This window comes from Oncorhynchus clarkii, chromosome 7, assembly GCF_045791955.1.
Source record: "Oncorhynchus clarkii lewisi isolate Uvic-CL-2024 chromosome 7, UVic_Ocla_1.0, whole genome shotgun sequence".
Classification (NCBI taxonomy): Eukaryota; Metazoa; Chordata; class Actinopteri; order Salmoniformes; family Salmonidae; genus Oncorhynchus; species Oncorhynchus clarkii.
Genome location: NC_092153.1, coordinates 17,758,421 through 17,775,256, shown reverse-complemented (window position 1 = coordinate 17,775,256; position 16,836 = coordinate 17,758,421). Strand labels below are relative to the sequence as shown.

Genomic DNA, 16,836 nt, shown 5'->3' with positions numbered 1-16,836 from the left:
CAATGACCTTACTTCCTTCCTATCTGCTCCAATAACTTTCCCTATATACAGTGTTCTCCACACTCTCAATAAAGGAACCGGGTCCCTATCCTTGGCCTTTGAGGAGCTGGGTGTCCTCTGCCTTTGGGGCGAGGTGCAGGCTGGAGTTGTCAGCCCAGATCTCGCCCCCCACACCCACTAGGGTGTAGCGGGTATGGGCCAGCTCCTCTGGGTCCATCCCCCTAGCCTCCTCCCAGTTGGGCATGGTCAAAGTGGAAGCGAACCAGTTGCTGGTACTCTGCCTGAACACGCCGAACCACGAAATCTGAAGAGGTAGACAGAGAATATTCACAACATATTAGAAATGTCCTTAAATAAATAAATAATACATACTAATACACACTACTTGTGTAGGCTATCAAGGGGAAAATACATCTACTACAGTGGAGGCTGGTGAGGGGAGGACGGCTCATAATAATGGTTGGAATGGAGTTAATGGAATGGCATGATACACATAAACCACGTGTTTGATACCAATCCAACCACTCCATTCCGGGCATTATTATGAGCCGTCCTCCCCTCACCAGCCTCCACTGGCTTGTACTACATGGTATACGACGTGTAACTGCAGTCTTCTAAATGCATGTGGTTGAGGTTTCTGTTCTGTGTGTGTGATGACTGCATACACATCACAGGAGGTTGGTGGCACCTTAATTGGGGAGGACGGGCTCGTGGTAATGACTGGAGCGGAATCAGTAGAATGGTATCAAACATGGTTTCCAGGTGTCTGTCATTCCATTCGCTCCATTCCAGACATTATTATGAGCCGTCCCCCTCTCAGCAGCCTCCTGTGAATACTCATTACATGGTGTGTGCGACTGTGTGTGAGATGAGCCATGCATCCAATACGTCCTGCCTGATTTTGTGTGTGTGTGAGTTTTGTCATCTCAGGCCCTTCCTCCAGTACTGTACCTGGTTCTGTGTGATCCAGCTCTCCTCCAGCTTGTTGCCGTGCTGCTGACACAGCTTTAAAGCCTTGTTGAGGATGGCGTTGGCCAGAGCCTCGTGGCCCGCCAGCACGTACATGTAAGCTCTGAGGTGCAGCACCCGGGGCGCGTACATCTTGCTGGTCGAGTACTTCCGGTTGAACTCTGTGAAGTGCTGCATAAGAAATACTATGGCTATTAGGACAGTTTCAGGGAAAACATTTATCATTTGGCTGTGTGAGTTTTCTAAAGGTACATTATACACAACTGTGTGTGTGGGGGCATGTGATGGCATATGTGCGTGAGGGAGAGCTTGAGAGAAAGACAGAGCGTCCTAATATGAGTGTGTGTGAGCGTGTGCATAAATGTTAGTCATTTAGCAGACGCTCTTATCCAGAGCAATTATGATTAAGTGACTTGATCAAGGGCACGACGGCAGCTTTTTCAAGTCGACTGACTTGGGGATTCGAACCAGCAACCTTTCGGTTTCTGGCCCAACGCTCTTAACCGCTAGGCTACCTGGGCTACCCGTCACTAGGCTACCTGTCGCTAGGCTACCTGTCGCTTGGCTACCCGTCGCTAGGCTACCCGTCGCTAGGCTACCTTCTGTGTGCTCTGGTAGATGGTTTTGATGTGTTGGTTGTGCTCCACCAGGGCCTTTCTGAACAGCAGCACATGACACTCCAGGAACATGACCACGCCGTTGATGGAGTGGATGGATGAGGGAGCCTGTCGGGTCACTCCACAGGCCTTGGTGTAGAAGAAACAGGCCTTCTCCCACTCACACAGACGGGCATACCTAGGCCGAACGGGACACACACACAGACAGCAAAGATAGTAGGGTGGACTAGAGTATAGCTTAGGGCTGCATTTTGAAAGGCAAAACATTGTAGAACGTTTAGCTAGAAATATGTTATGTAGAACAGAAATGCCTCTCTGGCAAGTAGAGAAAATAATCATGTGCGCTCTACTCATAACACTTCTATCAGTCCACTGACCACAGAGCCAGAGCAGAGTAGAGGTTCATCATCAGACTCTTGTCAGCCACCAGGTTAGGGTCTGACTGGGACTCCTCCACAAAGGTGTAGCACTCCTCAAACGGACGGAAGGCAAAGCCTGGAACACAAACCATGAGACCCAACCTATGCTAGTGGTCCTCTGTAGCTCAGTTAGTAGAGCACGGAGCTCGCAACGGCGGTTCGATTCCCAGGACCAACCATATGTAAAATGTATGCGCGCATGACTAAGTCACTTTGGATAAAAACTAAATGCCATTTATAATTATTCTCCATTAGTTCATTAACTAAGATATGTCACGTGGAGATGGTGTCCCACAGTGATGGAATATCCAACTTGCCTGAGTAGAGCAGGAAGTCAAAGCAGCCTGCATAGAACCAGCCTTTAGCCGTGCTGATGCGGGTCCTGTTTCCCAGGTACTCCAGACTCTGCATCAGCTGGACACACTCCTCATACCTGGGTATCATAGTATTCAACAGTAGATAAGGTACACATCCCAGTAAAAGAAACAAGTAGAAGTAGTGCTTCACCTCTGTGTGAGAAGGAGGGGTGTGTGAAGGACAGAGATCACCAACATGTCCAGGCCCCGGCGGTTCGTCAGCTTGCTGATCTGCTCTGCTCGGAGACCTGAGAAGTAGAACTACTTTCAATACTGAAACTTTTTTGCTATTTATTTCTTCTCCGTCTGTCTCGCTTGCTTACACACTTATTTGTTTAAACCGAAGACACACATCCACTCCTCTCCTCACCATACTGGATGGAGTCGTGCAGGGCTCCGGAGCAGAGCTTGACGATGGAGAGGGAGCGTATGAAGTAGCTGGTGAGGATCAGGCCCTCCATGCAGTCAGGCAGCTCAACACAGGTTCCACACAGCATCCTCTCATAGATCTTACACCGGTCGTCCTGGCCATTCAGCTGACAATACTGGAGGTAGTCGATGCACGAGAAGATGATCTATAGACAGAGGTGGTGTGTCTGCGAGTGAGAGGGATGTGGAAGAGTGTAGGGGTGAATGTATACCAGGGTTCCCCAACTGGCAGCCCGCGGGTGCTTTTATTTATCCCTGCTGTATACTCTCTTAAGGATGGAAGACTTAGAGAATGTCAGATAATCTGTATTTCCTGATGAATCAATCTCTGAACGGTGTCTCTCTTTCTCCCCCCTCTCCCTCTCAACACACTGAGCCACATTGTGTTTGAGATTTCCACTGACCGAACAAACCCTGTAAAAAACAGAGAAGCAGAGTAAACAATCCACCTTGGTCTCCTCTGCACTCTTCTGGGCTGAGTTCATCTCCATAGTGATGGCCAGCGATGCGTTGAGCATGTTCTTGGGAGCTCTCCTCATGCAGCCGATCTGCCACATGTACGACAGACAGCAGATCTGCTCGTGGAGGAACGCCAGCTTCTTCTCTCTTTGGACACCAAGACAACAACAATAACAACATCTAAACAACAAAACCTTTATAAAAAGTGGAGCATGCACACGATTGTAAGATCCACTCAATTGATGGTGGAGCGCCTACATCACCACTGTGCTAGAGTTTATCTTTATAAAACTTTTTTACTGTTTGAGTTGAATGCAGATAAATGACTTAATTGTAGGTTGCGGTATGTTGTAGTATTTTGTCGTCAATAAACGGAAAATAGTTGATATTATAGTGCTTGCTGTATATAAAATTGGTTTAATCTTTATTGGGGCTTGTTGAACATAGAACACACCCAGGGTTGTCAGGGTTCTTGAATCTGTAGCACAGACTCTTCATCTTCTCACAGACATACTTCAGGGACATGGCCACGCGGTTCGTAGGGAGACGTCTGTTCAGGAGCCGTAGGGCGCTGGAAAACATGCTCTCAGCCTCCTCGATTTGGCCTGTGTTGTACAACACCTACATGTACAACAAACTATACACTTTAGTTTGAGAAAAGCACTATTTTGTATACATTCAAATCATCCTTATCCTTTGAGATCATAAATATCATTTCAGTGAACTGTTACCTCCCCTCTGAGACGGAAAATACAGGCTCTCTCAAAGTTGTTGATTTTCACTTTGACTTTCGGGTCGGCAGTCTCAAAGGCTGGCTTGCCCACTTTCAGATTATCCAGTATGATCTTGGCTTCGTTTAAATAGGACAGGGCCTGTGTGAGAGAGAGAGAGACAGAGACAGAGAGACAGAGACAGAGACAGACAGAGAGAGAGAGAGAGAGAGAGAGAGAGAGGGAGAGAGAGAGAGAGAGAGAGAGAGAGTATTTCTGTATGAGCATGAACAGATCAGAAAAAAGTGTAAAGGACACACACACACACACCTTGAGGTTGTTGGAGAGGTAAGCCGATGCTGCGGCGGTCTCTAGCAGGTAATAAAAGGTTTTGGGCACGTCGCCCACGCCTGTGCAGTGGCGCACCATGGGGCACAGCACACACTCCGTCACCTGGGCACACCTACACTTCCTGGTTCTGTCCACTGTGGTGTTGTACTCATTCACCATAGAATCTAGTTTCAACAAGAACTCGTCCTCCTCACTGACACACGCAAACACACAAATACATTTGTTATGGAATCAGCCCACTTGTATTACTGGCCAGCTGATCTGGGACCAGGGGTAGAATATAAAACCTTACCTGTTGGGATGCAAAGGGCTGACCTGGTTCAGTTGTATAGTCTCTGAGAGGTGGAGAGGAGAACAACAGCACATGTCAAATCAACCCTCAATGGTTACTTAGATCAGTTGGTTACAGCGTCACTAGTGTCAATCAATCTGCATGAAGTGTTTGTGTGTGTGTGTGTTTGGCCGAGCATGAGTGTTTGCGTCTGTCTCTCAGGGAGTGTTTGTGTGCGTTTTCTCAGCTTGCGTGTGCTTCTCTAGCGGAGAGGTCAGTGGGTCCATCACTCACCCTTGGGGAGCCCCAGTGTACTTTGGCCCAGGAACAGGGCCTCCCCAGACTCTTGTACGTTGAGCAAACTCGGGTGGATCTCGATGAGGTTGTTCCCTATAGCCGCCTTGTGGCCGAAGATGAACTCGGCAATGCCGCAGTCCCTGCAGCGGTGGGCCTGCTTGAGGAGGTAGCTGGCACACTTCTGGTGGATCTCTCTCTTCTGCTCCTTCAGCCACAGCTCGTAGGCCGTCTCCTTGACCAGGGCCGTACAGAAACGCATCACCCTGCAGCGCCACGCGCCGTCCACAGATGCCTTGCCTGACACTTCTGAGAGGGGGGGCGAAGGAGGAAGGGCGAGAGAAATATACATGAGAATGGGAGATAGATTTGGGGGGAGGAAGGTAGAGAGAGTCAGAGGGGAGACAGAGAGAGGTAGAGAGAGTGAAAGTTTTCCTTGTCTGCGCTAGCCTCAGCTCCACTACTGACCTTCACGGACGTCTTCTTGGCTGTCCTGGACACAGTAGCAGTTGAGTGCGTCCCAGCACTCTGACTCCTTGGTGAGTTGCTTGGTAAACTGCTTGGGCTTGGAGCCGCACTCAAACGTGCCCGACTTGAACAGGGAGGTGAGCGACAGGTTGAGCTTGTCGGGGTTTTCTGACTCTGGCAGGATGTTGATGAGCATCTGCGTGGTGATGGTTTGACCGATGATGGCAGCACACTTTACCACCATCTGGTCGGCCGGCTGCAGGTGGTCTAGGTGGGCCAGGGCCATGCCTGAATAGAATTACCTTTCATTAGTAGATCGGTTGGTAGAGAATGGCGCTTACAACGCCAGAATAGCGGGTTCGATTCCCGGGACCACCCATATGTAAAATGTATGCATGCATGACTAAGTCGCTTTGGATAAAAGTGTCAGCTAAATGGAACTTATTATTAGTAGGCCAATAGACATGCCTGAACAGAAAACATCCTTAATGATTTTAGAGTTTTATTTATGAGTCATTTCTATCAAATAAGACTAATGAGATGAGGTTGCATTGTGTTTGGGGGCAGAATGCAGGAACCCTGTACCACACCTTTCAATGTCAGAGGGATGGGAACTTCGTGGAATTTGGCAGCTTCTCCGACAAAACAGACCAAAGCACGGTCAACAAAATGGTCCAGGGCTGTGATCTTGCGGGATTTCAACATGGATGCCTTGGGTGGACCTGCAACATTACAGTGTTTCACAAACAAGGGTGTTGATTGGCTGGGAAACCTGCCACTCATATATTCTCAGCCAATAGGTCTGTCCGTTTCACAGACAAGGGTGTTAATAGGCCGGGAGACCTCCCACTCAGACATTTTCAGCCAACAGATCCATCTTCCTACCCAGCGCTCCGGCCCTGGCGTCCTCCTCTTGCCCCACCTGGCTGGGTTTGGAGCAGTGTACCACCAGGGTGGGCTCAGGGAACAGGATGTCTACGTCTTTAGCCTCATCCTCCCCCTCCACCTCCTCGATCACGATCAGATTTCCCAGATACAGACTCTTCAAGAGCTCCTCACAGTAGTATGGAACTCCATGGCTTCTCTCCACCAGGAACCTATAAAACAGATGACACTTTTAATTGATACATGGCATGTTTTCATGAGGTAACTCCGGCTTCTTCTGTGAAATATTCATGTACTGAGACAATGACAGCCTTAGAATGAGTCTTTAAAAAATTGCTATAGAGTCGACAAGCCAATTCAAAAATGTACATTCAAATAAATTACTTTTTACTTCCTCTGGAATTCGATGCTTCAGTTGTCTTTGAGGGGTCAAAGGTCAAATTGGGGTGCTTATATTTGTCCTGTTTCACTGTATGTACAAGTGGGTAACCTGAACGTGTGTGAGGTGTGAAACTCCCAACTCCCCCCCGAGACACCCTCGGCGAGTCGATATGTGTAACGTATGTATATTAACACAGTGTGTGTGTGTGTGTTCGTGTACACGTACAGCTCCACCTCGCTAGGGATGCGGACCACCCCCAGGATCTGGCAGGCTAGCTGGGCGATGACGGGAGGCTCCAACCCAGGCAGGTTTAGGTAGAGGGTCCGGGGGTCCTTGATGATGCGGCTAAGCTCCGAGAAGGGCCCGCTCTGACTGGTGTGGGGGAGAAGGGCCATACACACCAGAACCGAGGCTTTTTCACATGCTTCGAGCAGGAAGGTCAATGAGGATCGATCCACAAAGTGAGCCTGGTCCAACACGTACACGCACGGCTCGTCCTCGGCGAACTGGACAGACCACACACACGTAGTTATCACGAATCAATTGAATTCTAAGTAATCAAACAATCAATTCTCCACCTAAGTCGTGTTTTTACATCATCCACGTTATTTTCTTCTGCATTACCTTGCAAAACAACTCCAGAAAGTAGTTCCTCATCTTCTTGTTCTTCGTTTGACTGTCCATGAGTGACACATCTTTCGACACAGGAAACTAAAAGCATAGAACAGATCTTACAGAAAAGACCCACCTACGTTCGTTAGCTACTACCAAACAGAATAAGAACTTTTAGAAAAGCAACAGTTCAGAGACCTGTTAGTCAAGGACCTACCTTGACTAACAGGATATCATTGAGAAGGCAGAGGTTCTGCCTCATCTTTGGGTCTAGGATCTTGGAGAGGAGGACTCTCTCTCGCTCGGCGTAGCTCTTACAGTTCTGAACTGACATGACGATGGCCAGTAGGGTCTGGAGGGCGTAGTTGGACTGCTTGATGTCCGTCTTGGCCAGCTCAAAAGAGATCACTCTGAAAGAAATCCCCCATTGTTGATGTCTATTTTTCTTTGTCACTACTGGAGTTGACTTACAACGAAATTAAATGACCACGGCTTGGGATACAACACATATCTGTTTGTATTATCAACTAGCCTGGTGTCAGATCTGTTTGTGCATTTGGCATGGCAATGACCATCGTAGTTGCCAAGACCTGAGCTGGGACCAGGCTAACTAACCAGGCTGATCTGGGACCAGGCTAAACTAACAGCTGGCACTGACCTGACTCCCTCCTTGGCTGTTCTGTATACCACCTCAGCCAGCAGGCGGCTCTTGCCATAGCCGATAGGTCCCTCGTAGATCAAAACATTGTTGTAGTTCTTGTGACCTGCAGCCCTGGCCTCCAAGAAGCCCTTCAGCATGCTGGAGTACACTTCAATTTCTTTCTCTCGGCCTAGGGAGCATTTGAGCGCAACATTATCATTCAAATCAATGTGATCTTCCACGATGAATGCATGTCATTCATAATCGTCAATACTTGAGAAAACTCACCCAAAAGAGGATATCCCTCCTCTCTCTCAACGGACATAGGTGCTTTACCAACAGTTCTGGAGATGAGATTTTGTTTTATAAGCATGTATGAACCTTTATAATTTCTTATTACAATTGCAATTTTTCTCATTATGTAGCTTTTCAATACAAGAAAGCCACGACAATACACTTAATTATCTAACATGACAATAGTACAGTCCTCAATATGAAAGTGAGTACCAGTCAAGAGTTAATGGAGTATAAATGATGTTGGTCACATCAGATGGTCGTACATCTGCTGTTTATTGGCCATGAACTGATAAAGGACTCCAGGGTTCTTGACTCCCTTCATGGCTTTCTTGGGCAGTTCGTTAAAATAAAACGCGGGCAGTTTTGAGTAGTAGCAAGTCTCGCTGTCACATGACACCACCCCGGGGTAGTGCATCATCAGCCGTGCCGCCAGGTTCACCTTACGACCAATCACTAACGGCAAAGGACACAGAGATAGAGTTCAAAGTGCACTGGTCAAAATCTGAACATAATAGTTATGTGAGTTTAAAAAAAACAATATAAAAGAGTCTACAACAAGTTATAGTAAGGTGGCAGTGGCAAAGCACAGTTCCAGCTGAGAGTTCAAGAGGATGTCAAGGTGTATTGTACCTGTGTATTCATGCCTCACTGGATGTCCTACTACACCACAGAACACTGGACCTGTGGTTACTCCAACAGAGACAGTCCTGTTGGACAACATTGGACCTTTTGTTAACTAACTATACAACATATTGCCCTCAAGTGTAATACAGATGTAGGATCTTAATTTGAGCCAGTTTTCTAGAGCAGGAAAATAGTCCTGTAGCAAAAGAAAATGTGAATTATTATGTGAATTATAATTCATGGTCATTTTTGTAGGAGTTTATACATTTTTCGTAAGGGAAAATCAAGTGGAAATTACAAACCTCAAATACACTTAACATGTCCTGCATTGCAGGGAAATGATCCGGCAACAGGGTGATAAAATTTAAATCCTACATCTGTAGCTTGATAAAAATTAAAGGCATGTGGTCTTAGAATATTAGGATCAAATGGGACTTACTTGAGGCTGCGGATCTCTTTCTGGCAAAGGTCATGTACTCCATAGGCAGCCTGTAAGGCGTGGGCACTCTCATCCTCCCGCTTGTCCCCAGGGAGCCCAAACAGACAGAGGAAAGTACAGCCCTGCAACAAATTCCTTGTTATTTAAAAACATACAGCGGGTTTGACTGAAGAAGAAAGTATTGGTGAGTGCACCCATTGTTTCTGTTTCTCGTTAATTGTGCTTGTAGTTTTTCTCATTGCCACCGGGAACAGAGAATTGCTGGGTTGTTTTCATTTGTTCACACCGTACCAAAACATTTAGCATTTCTTATTGGACAAGTTCAGGTTAGTCCCTCCCTGTTTCAGCCTGGTTACGTTCATTTGGTTCCTACTGAATAAACCCCCAGGATTCCACCTTGAACAAACCACTAACTGACCTTGTCGAACATGAACACTTTATTGACCCTCCCGTGGTGCTTGACTATCTGCTGACCAATGCCAATGGCAGCCTGGTGGATGGTCATACACTGCTCCTGGTCACTCTCTCCTCCCTTGAACTGCATGTTGACAAACACTATGGTGGCCGGACGCATCTCAGAAAGATACTCCAGAGGCTGGTCGTCATCTATCTAACGAGGGAGGAGAGGTCAGAATAGAAAACCATGGCTACGTTCCAGTGTCCGTACTAACATACTTAGTAGAATGTTTAGCTCAATACATTTCTTAATTCTAGGTTAGTAGTAGTGTGGACATTAAAACAGAGCCTACATTTATACATTCACAAATAGTGATTCTGATTTGGGAAAAAACGGACAACTTTTGCTATTGTACAGAAAGTGGACGGTAGTAGGTAGGTTCTTACCTTCTGCAAAACCGTTTTCATGATGTACTTCCGTAAAGTTTTCTCAAGCTCGGCGTTTGGCATCAGTCGAGATGCTCTCCTCACACACTCTGTAGACCAAAAAAAGGACTGGTTAGGATGTTACAACACAACCGTAGAAGTAGAAATATCACAGGAAGATATCTAGCTACTCTCGTTACGGTACCTCTTGTCACTTTTTCATGCTCTACAGACGTTCCTATTGAATCCTGGTACTTCTCAACAGAGAAACTAGGCTCTCGCTTGATGTATCGCACCTGCATTGAATGACAACCATTTACATATAGTAATCTAGAAACCACCTGCCTGCTTGAAACTGCATTCATCATAAATGTATCCATCCATCCATCCATCCATCCACAAACACACACACACCTTCACGGCTCTCTCGTTCTCTATGGGGTCAATGGCGATGTTGTCCCTCTCACATAGTTCCCAGGCGTTAGGTGACAAGATGATTGTGCTGGCCACCGCCAAACCCTCTGCCAGCCGCACCTCGTCTACCGCCCGGCCAATCACCACAAAGTACTGACTGATCTCGTCTCCTACGATCACCTTGGAGAGCTTCCCAGCAGATATACCTTGGGACAGCAGAGGAGAAAGGGTATCATATTTGAGGTTCTAGTAGCCTATAAAGTCAAGTGTAACCGGATAATAAGGGCACAAATTCACAAAGAGTAGAGTACTGATCTAGGATCAGGTCCCCCTTATTCAAATCAAAATCAAATAAAATGTTATATTTAGCAGATGTTATTGCAGGTGCAGCGAAATGCATGTGTTCCTTATGATTTAAAAGGAAAAACTGATCCTAGATCTGCACTCTTTGTGAATACAGGCCCTGGTGTTATAGCACAAACATGTCTCTCGGCCTGTAGGAGACTCAGACATGCACCTATTTTAACTTTTAGCTGACAGCCCACTTCCGTCTCCCGGACTCCACACTGGTCCTGGATGTTGAGGCTGCATTTGACTACCAGGGAGATTACTTCACTGAGCTGGACTCTCTCCACAGTCCATAGAGCCAAGATGGCATCGCCTGTGATTAAAAGTTGTTTGGCCATGAAGAGTTGAAAAGCACTGTAACTAGGAATTGTGATCATGGTGAATCTGTGTCTAAAAGCTGAGAGGGAAGCCTATTGTTACCTGCATAATTCAGAATATCTCCCCCAGCATCAAGGATATCTGAAATACAGGCAACAAAGCATTGCTTGGTAATATTCATTTTTAGACTAATTTATTCTAAGTTAAGTTAACTAACGGTACATCACGTTAGATTGATATTGTATTGCTTTAACTTAATAAAACCATCGCTAACTTACGACTGACTATTTCCCCAATGTAGCTGTTGAGCGTGCGTGTCAACTCGTCTGCTCCATAGCCTTTCTTGCTACTCAAACTGAATTTCTCAGTTAGATTAGTGAAGCCTAAAAAATATACAAAATTGATTAGTTGACTTCCAGCTAGTGGGTTAGCAAACGTTAGCTAGCTAGCTTCTAAACGTAGATCGAAAGGGAATTCCAGCTCATGTTAGCTAGCGAGATAGCTAATGTAGCTAGCTACTGAGATTAGCTTGCCTGAAACATCCGCGAAGAGAAGGACTCCATGAAAGTTCTCTGCATAGGGGATATCGTTGGTGAGGGTGCTGTAGACAACAAGATCAGGTACATGGGCAGCTATTTTGCTTATTTTGTACGAGTCCTCTATCTCACCCTCTCCCTTTATCCAACCCATTTTAGATGTAGTTTAGGGGCATCATGTTTTTCCGTTGAGCGAATCTGAACGGTCGTTTTTTTCCGTGAACGTTCTAGAATTCAACTGTTCACTACAAACTGGTTCACCAATTCAAAAACAAGTAGCTATGAAAAGTATTTTTTTAATAACTAAACGTTACTTGAATGCCATGCATTTCGGTTTCAGAACCATGGACAGAGCTTCTTTGAGACGCAAAACCACAGCTTCTCAACTCTAGTCTAGTACATAAACTACGATCATTGGCACAACAGTTGAATGTCAGCACCATGAAGTGAAATAGTTTGGGATTCCATTGGTATGGATGCATGGCTAGTCAAAAACAGTACAGAAAACACAATGAAAGAGTTTAATTTTGCAGAGCAGGTTTTGATACATATAGAATAAAAAACCTAATTCACACAAATGTTGCCAGATAATTTTGCACATTATATCTGAGTTTTTACCATGTTCCCTTTTTTTCAAATATAGAAAATAATGTTAATTTATAGAAAAATATTTGTATAATTTGACAACTTGATGCATAAATGCACCACAAAGTTAAGGAAGAATACATTATCTGTTTTTTTTTTATCACATAATGTAGAGTAAACAATGTAAGTATTTCCAACATTGTATCAACGTTACAACAATGCTAAGCAGTATGGCTTTTTAGTATGGCTTTCAGTTTTTGTCAAGGCTTATCATTTGTAGCACAGTATCCAAGTTTCTCTTGAACAAGGAAGCGTTTGTCTTCTTTCAATGATCTTCTTGACGTTTGTTACTGAAATAAACAATAAACAAAATTATCAAACTGTGACACCGTACACAGTTAGTGTGTGAGAGTGAGATACAGAGAAAAAGTGTGACAACAATAAATTATTGATCAAAATGGCACCAAATTCACTCGTTTCAATCAGAGCCCTAGTGCACTATAAAGGCAGTAGGGTCCCATTTCATACAGCTTCTGGTTGTGTTCTGATGTTTACCTTTTCCCTGAGGGTTTGGAGGTCATGACCCAGAGTAAATACTCTTTGGCAGCCAAGCTGTCTAGGACCTTGTTCACGTCACTGGTGAAGCTCCCATCTACATGTCTTCTGCTCATTGGGCCATTCATGCTCTCCTCTGCAGATCTAGGTACAGCACACAAGATAACACACCTTTGTCAGTGGTTCCAAACACAATACTTCCACACACAATACTACCACGCACAATACTTGCACACACAATACTTCCACACAAAATACTTCCACACTCAACACTTCCACACACAATACTTCTGTACATGATTACCAACTAGGTTGGGTTCAACTTTTAGTCGGCCGAACACATTTTCTTCAGGAAATGTACCCTTTTCTAGTTGCGCCTTATGACTATTGGATGATTTCTGAAGTAGTGATCTGACACCTTGGCTCCCTGAACAGGTGTTTGTGCACACAGTAACTGTGTAACATGCTCTCTTCCAACCCAGTCAACACAGTCATCCGAGGGGCAAATATCAATAAATGTAGAGCATAGTTTCATGGGATTTATTGGGCACGACCACATGAAATGTCAACACAGGCCTTAAGAAAGCAGAAAGCGACGGTGTGGCAATGGATCAATTAGCTAAGTAGTTGATTATCTTTTCTCTCTCTCTTCTTCTCGCGTTAGACATGACACACAAGAGGTTGGTACTGTAGGGTGAAGGGAAGCCTACTCTCGTCTGGCCGGTCCTGATTTGAGCCAGGAAACAAAGTCCTTGGCCGCCTGGTCCTGTAGGTAGGTGCTCACGTCGCTGGTGTAGGTCCCATCAGCATGGCGTTTGGATGGAGCACTAGATGGAGGTAGAGAGGAAATGGTGTGACGGACACGAAACTCCACTAAACCAATGATAGTACTGTGAAATCATTCTGGCTCAGCTAAAAATGGCCTCTGAGTTCTTATAACTGTGTTTCACTAACTTTGCTAGTAAAACATTCAAATATTGTATTTTAAGTGTATGTATTAATACACAAGTTGAGGATAAGTTGATAATGAAAATGGATGGGTGGTATTAGTTTCAAAGTGATGAGTAGTGTTAATGACGTCATGTTACTTTGTTTGACTTGGAAAGACTGTGTATATGAATATGTTGCTCAGTACTATCCTTTCTCTGTATGTATAAACAATGCCATAATATACATGGTGCTTTAGACATGTGTTTTTGGGATGAAGTTTACATCTGTAATTTCTCCATCCAAATCTTTGATTGTTCATCTCAAGATATACCGTATTCATCACATTAAAAGTTTAATAAAAAAAAACAGAACTGTTCTTGTTCTTATTATGATAAATATCTTATTATTTCTCGACCCCACAGTATAATATCAGTAATGAGCCTAGAAAAAGATAATATTACTCTGATGAAACACTCACCCACTCCTCTTGGAGTTCATAAGCCATTGAAGAAAGTCCCGAGCCATCCTTTCTTCCTGGTATTTACTGTAGTAGTTAGAGAAGGTTCCCTCGGATTGTCTCTTCATGTTAGGCACGCCCCTCAAATCCTCCAATAGGGAGTCTGCTGTCTCTAAGCTACAGGAGAAGAATAATCTTTCATGCTGAAATTATGCTGATAGATGCCTCATTATAGTCTAATTATGAGTAACAGTTGCTGTTGGATACATGTACATGATGTGTTAAACACTAGTCATTCCGTCTACTCTACGTTGATACTGTACATTTTTTTCTCTGATATGTTCTGAAAATATCCCATGGAAAATTGTGATCACCCCCCCCCCCCCCCCCCCCCATGGAAAATATAAAATTTTTGAGCTGAACCTTGAGTTGTCCTCAGCCTCTTGCAAAGGAACTTGCCAACTGCTCTGTACGATGACCAGGAGGAGAACACCAGCCAGGGAGTGGATGCCAAACATTGTGACCTGCAGACAGAACTACAATTGAGTAACTTAGCTGAAGACAGTCATGTCCATTTTACATTGACAAGCAAAAGGCTCCGTATCAATCATACATCCATTGACAAAATCAAAGGTTTTGTTCACAATGGAAAAACTCATACAGTTTTGAAACAGATTTTCCTAAATCAATTAAGACGTGTCCTGGATGCAAGAAACTCACCTGTTCCTGTTAATATGCGGGTAGACAAGAAGAAATGTGTGTCTGAGAGAGAGTGAGATCCTCTTCTTCAGTCCTGGTTCCTTGTGGTTGTAATCTTGCTGACCTGACTGGCTGTGGGGGTCTTATATAGCATGGCCATGAGGCCAGGTCTGCTCCGGTGGCCCAATCCTCCCACTCTCCCACTCTGTTACACCCATTTGTTACTCTCAATCCATTACACATAGGGCCCCGTTTGGTTGCATTGGATTAACTCGCAATGAAACGTCTGTTTAAAATGGAAGATGTGGCATTATCCATGCGAGAAAACAGCTGTCACTTAGGTGTAGAAATCAAACAAGATGACATCCTGTCAAATAGTGTGTGTGTGTGTGTGTGTGTGTGTGTGTGTGTGTGTGTGTGTGTGTGTGTGTGTGTGTGTGTGTGTGTGTGTGTGTGTGTGTGTGTGTGTGTGTGTGTGTGTGTTTACTGTAAATGGGAAGCTGAGTCAGTGTTTGTGGATTTTATTAACTATGATAGAATCAGAGGTGGAAAATATTTTTGGGGTGTTTATACAGTACCAGTCAAAAGTTTGGACACACCTACTCATTCGAGGGTTTTTCTTTATTTTTACAATTTTTTACATTGTAGAATAATAGTGAAGACATCAAAACTATGAAATAAGACATGTAGAATCATGTAGTAACCAACAAAAAGTGTTTAAAAAAATCAAAGTATATTTTATACTTATAATTCTTCAAAGTAGCCACCCTTTGCCTTGATGACAGCTTTGCACACTCTTGGCATTCTCTCAACCATGCATTTCAATTAACAGGTGTGCCTTGTTAAAAGTGAATTTGTGGAATTTCTTTCCTTCTTAATGCGTTTGAGCCAATCAGTTGTGTTGTGACAAGGTAGGGGTGGTATACAGAAGATAACCCTATTTGGTAAATGACCAAGTCCATATTATGGCAAGAACAGCTCAAGTAAGCAAAGAGAAACAACAGTCCATCATTACTTTAAGACATGAAGGTCAGTCAATCTGGAAAATGTCAAGAAATTTGAAATTTTTTTCAAGTGCAGTCACAAAAACCATCTAGCGCTATGATGAAACTGGCTCTCATGAGGACCGCCACAGGAAAGGAAGACACAGAGTTACCTCTGCTGCAGAGGATAAGTTCATTAGAGTTACCAGCCACAGAAATAAATGCTTCACAGAATTCAGATAACAGACACATTTCAACATCAACTGTTCAGAGGAGACTGTGTGAATCAGGCCTTCATGGTCGAATTGCTGCAAAGAAACCACTACTAAAGGATACCAATAATAAGAAGAGACTTTCTTGGGCCAAGAAACATGAGCAAGTCCAAATTTTAAATTGTTGGTTCCAACCACCATGTCTTTGTGAGACGCAGAGTAGGTGAACGGATGATCTCTGCATGTGTGGTTCCCACCATGAAGCATGCAGGAGGTGTGATGGTGTGGGGGTGCTTTGCTGGTGACACTGTCTGTGATTTATTTAGAATTCAAGGCACACTTAACCAGCATGGCTACCATAACATTCTGCAGCCGTACGCCATCCCATCTGGTTTGCGCTTAGTGGGGCTATCATTTGTTTTTCAACAGGACAATGACATCTCCAGGCTGTGTAAGGGCTATTTGATCAAGAAGGAGAGTGATGGAGTGCTGCATCAGATGACCTGGCCTTAGGATGAGTTGGACCGCAGAGTGAAGGAAAAGCAGCCAGCAAGTGCTCAGCATACAGTATGTGGGAACTCCTTTAAGACTGTTGGAAAAGCATTCCTCATGAAACTGGTTGAGAGAATGCCAAGTGTGCAAAGCTGTCATGAAGGCAAAGGGTGGCTACTTTGAATCATCTAAAATCTAAAAGATATTTTGATTTCTTTAACACTGTTTTGGTTACTACCTGATTCCAAAGGTGTTATTTCATA

General features: G+C 44.5%; 2 protein-coding genes across 2 annotated transcripts; both read right to left on the bottom strand.

The window, feature by feature from the left end:
* LOC139412994 (adenylate cyclase type 10-like) lies at window positions 1-11,814 on the bottom strand. Its single transcript, XM_071159942.1, has 32 exons — window positions 11,658-11,814; window positions 11,403-11,507; window positions 11,227-11,265; window positions 10,976-11,119; window positions 10,459-10,664; window positions 10,250-10,340; window positions 10,066-10,154; window positions 9,641-9,832; window positions 9,223-9,344; window positions 8,790-8,866; window positions 8,423-8,612; window positions 8,151-8,206; window positions 7,881-8,052; window positions 7,440-7,632; window positions 7,235-7,321; window positions 6,836-7,116; window positions 6,229-6,440; window positions 5,934-6,065; window positions 5,344-5,631; window positions 4,876-5,184; window positions 4,603-4,645; window positions 4,290-4,503; window positions 3,981-4,121; window positions 3,704-3,870; window positions 3,240-3,396; window positions 2,732-2,936; window positions 2,558-2,609; window positions 2,323-2,438; window positions 1,964-2,081; window positions 1,569-1,764; window positions 952-1,140; window positions 1-304 (listed from the first exon to the last, which is right to left on the bottom strand). The coding sequence occupies exons 1-32, from the start codon at window positions 11,812-11,814 to the stop codon at window positions 86-88; spliced, it is 4,959 nt and encodes a 1,652-aa protein (XP_071016043.1). The 3' UTR covers window positions 1-85.
* Window positions 11,815-12,570: 756 nt separating this feature from the next.
* Window positions 12,571-14,708, bottom strand: LOC139414135 (glucagon-2). The gene is made up of 5 exons (XM_071162016.1): window positions 14,611-14,708; window positions 14,209-14,364; window positions 13,511-13,627; window positions 12,801-12,944; window positions 12,571-12,595 (listed from the first exon to the last, which is right to left on the bottom strand). The coding sequence occupies exons 1-5, from the start codon at window positions 14,703-14,705 to the stop codon at window positions 12,571-12,573; spliced, it is 537 nt and encodes a 178-aa protein (XP_071018117.1). The 5' UTR covers window positions 14,706-14,708.
* Window positions 14,709-16,836: the final 2,128 nt, after the last annotated feature.

Coding starts and splice junctions, on each gene's coding strand:
- LOC139412994 (XM_071159942.1), bottom strand. CDS start 11,814: ATGGGTTGGATAAAGGGAGAGGGTGAGATAGAGGACTCGTACAAAATA. Junction 11,266..11,402: donor CATTGGGGAAATAGTCAGTC/GTAAGTTAGCGA, acceptor CCTGTATTTCAG/ATATCCTTGATGCTGGGGGA. Junction 5,185..5,343: donor CCAAGAAGACGTCCGTGAAG/GTCAGTAGTGGA, acceptor CCCCCCTCTCAG/AAGTGTCAGGCAAGGCATCT.
- LOC139414135 (XM_071162016.1), bottom strand. CDS start 14,705: ATGTTTGGCATCCACTCCCTGGCTGGTGTTCTCCTCCTGGTCATCGTA. Junction 12,945..13,510: donor TCAGGACCGGCCAGACGAGA/GTAGGCTTCCCT, acceptor TGCTGTACCTAG/ATCTGCAGAGGAGAGCATGA. Junction 12,596..12,800: donor TCCAAACCCTCAGGGAAAAG/GTAAACATCAGA, acceptor TGTTTATTTCAG/TAACAAACGTCAAGAAGATC.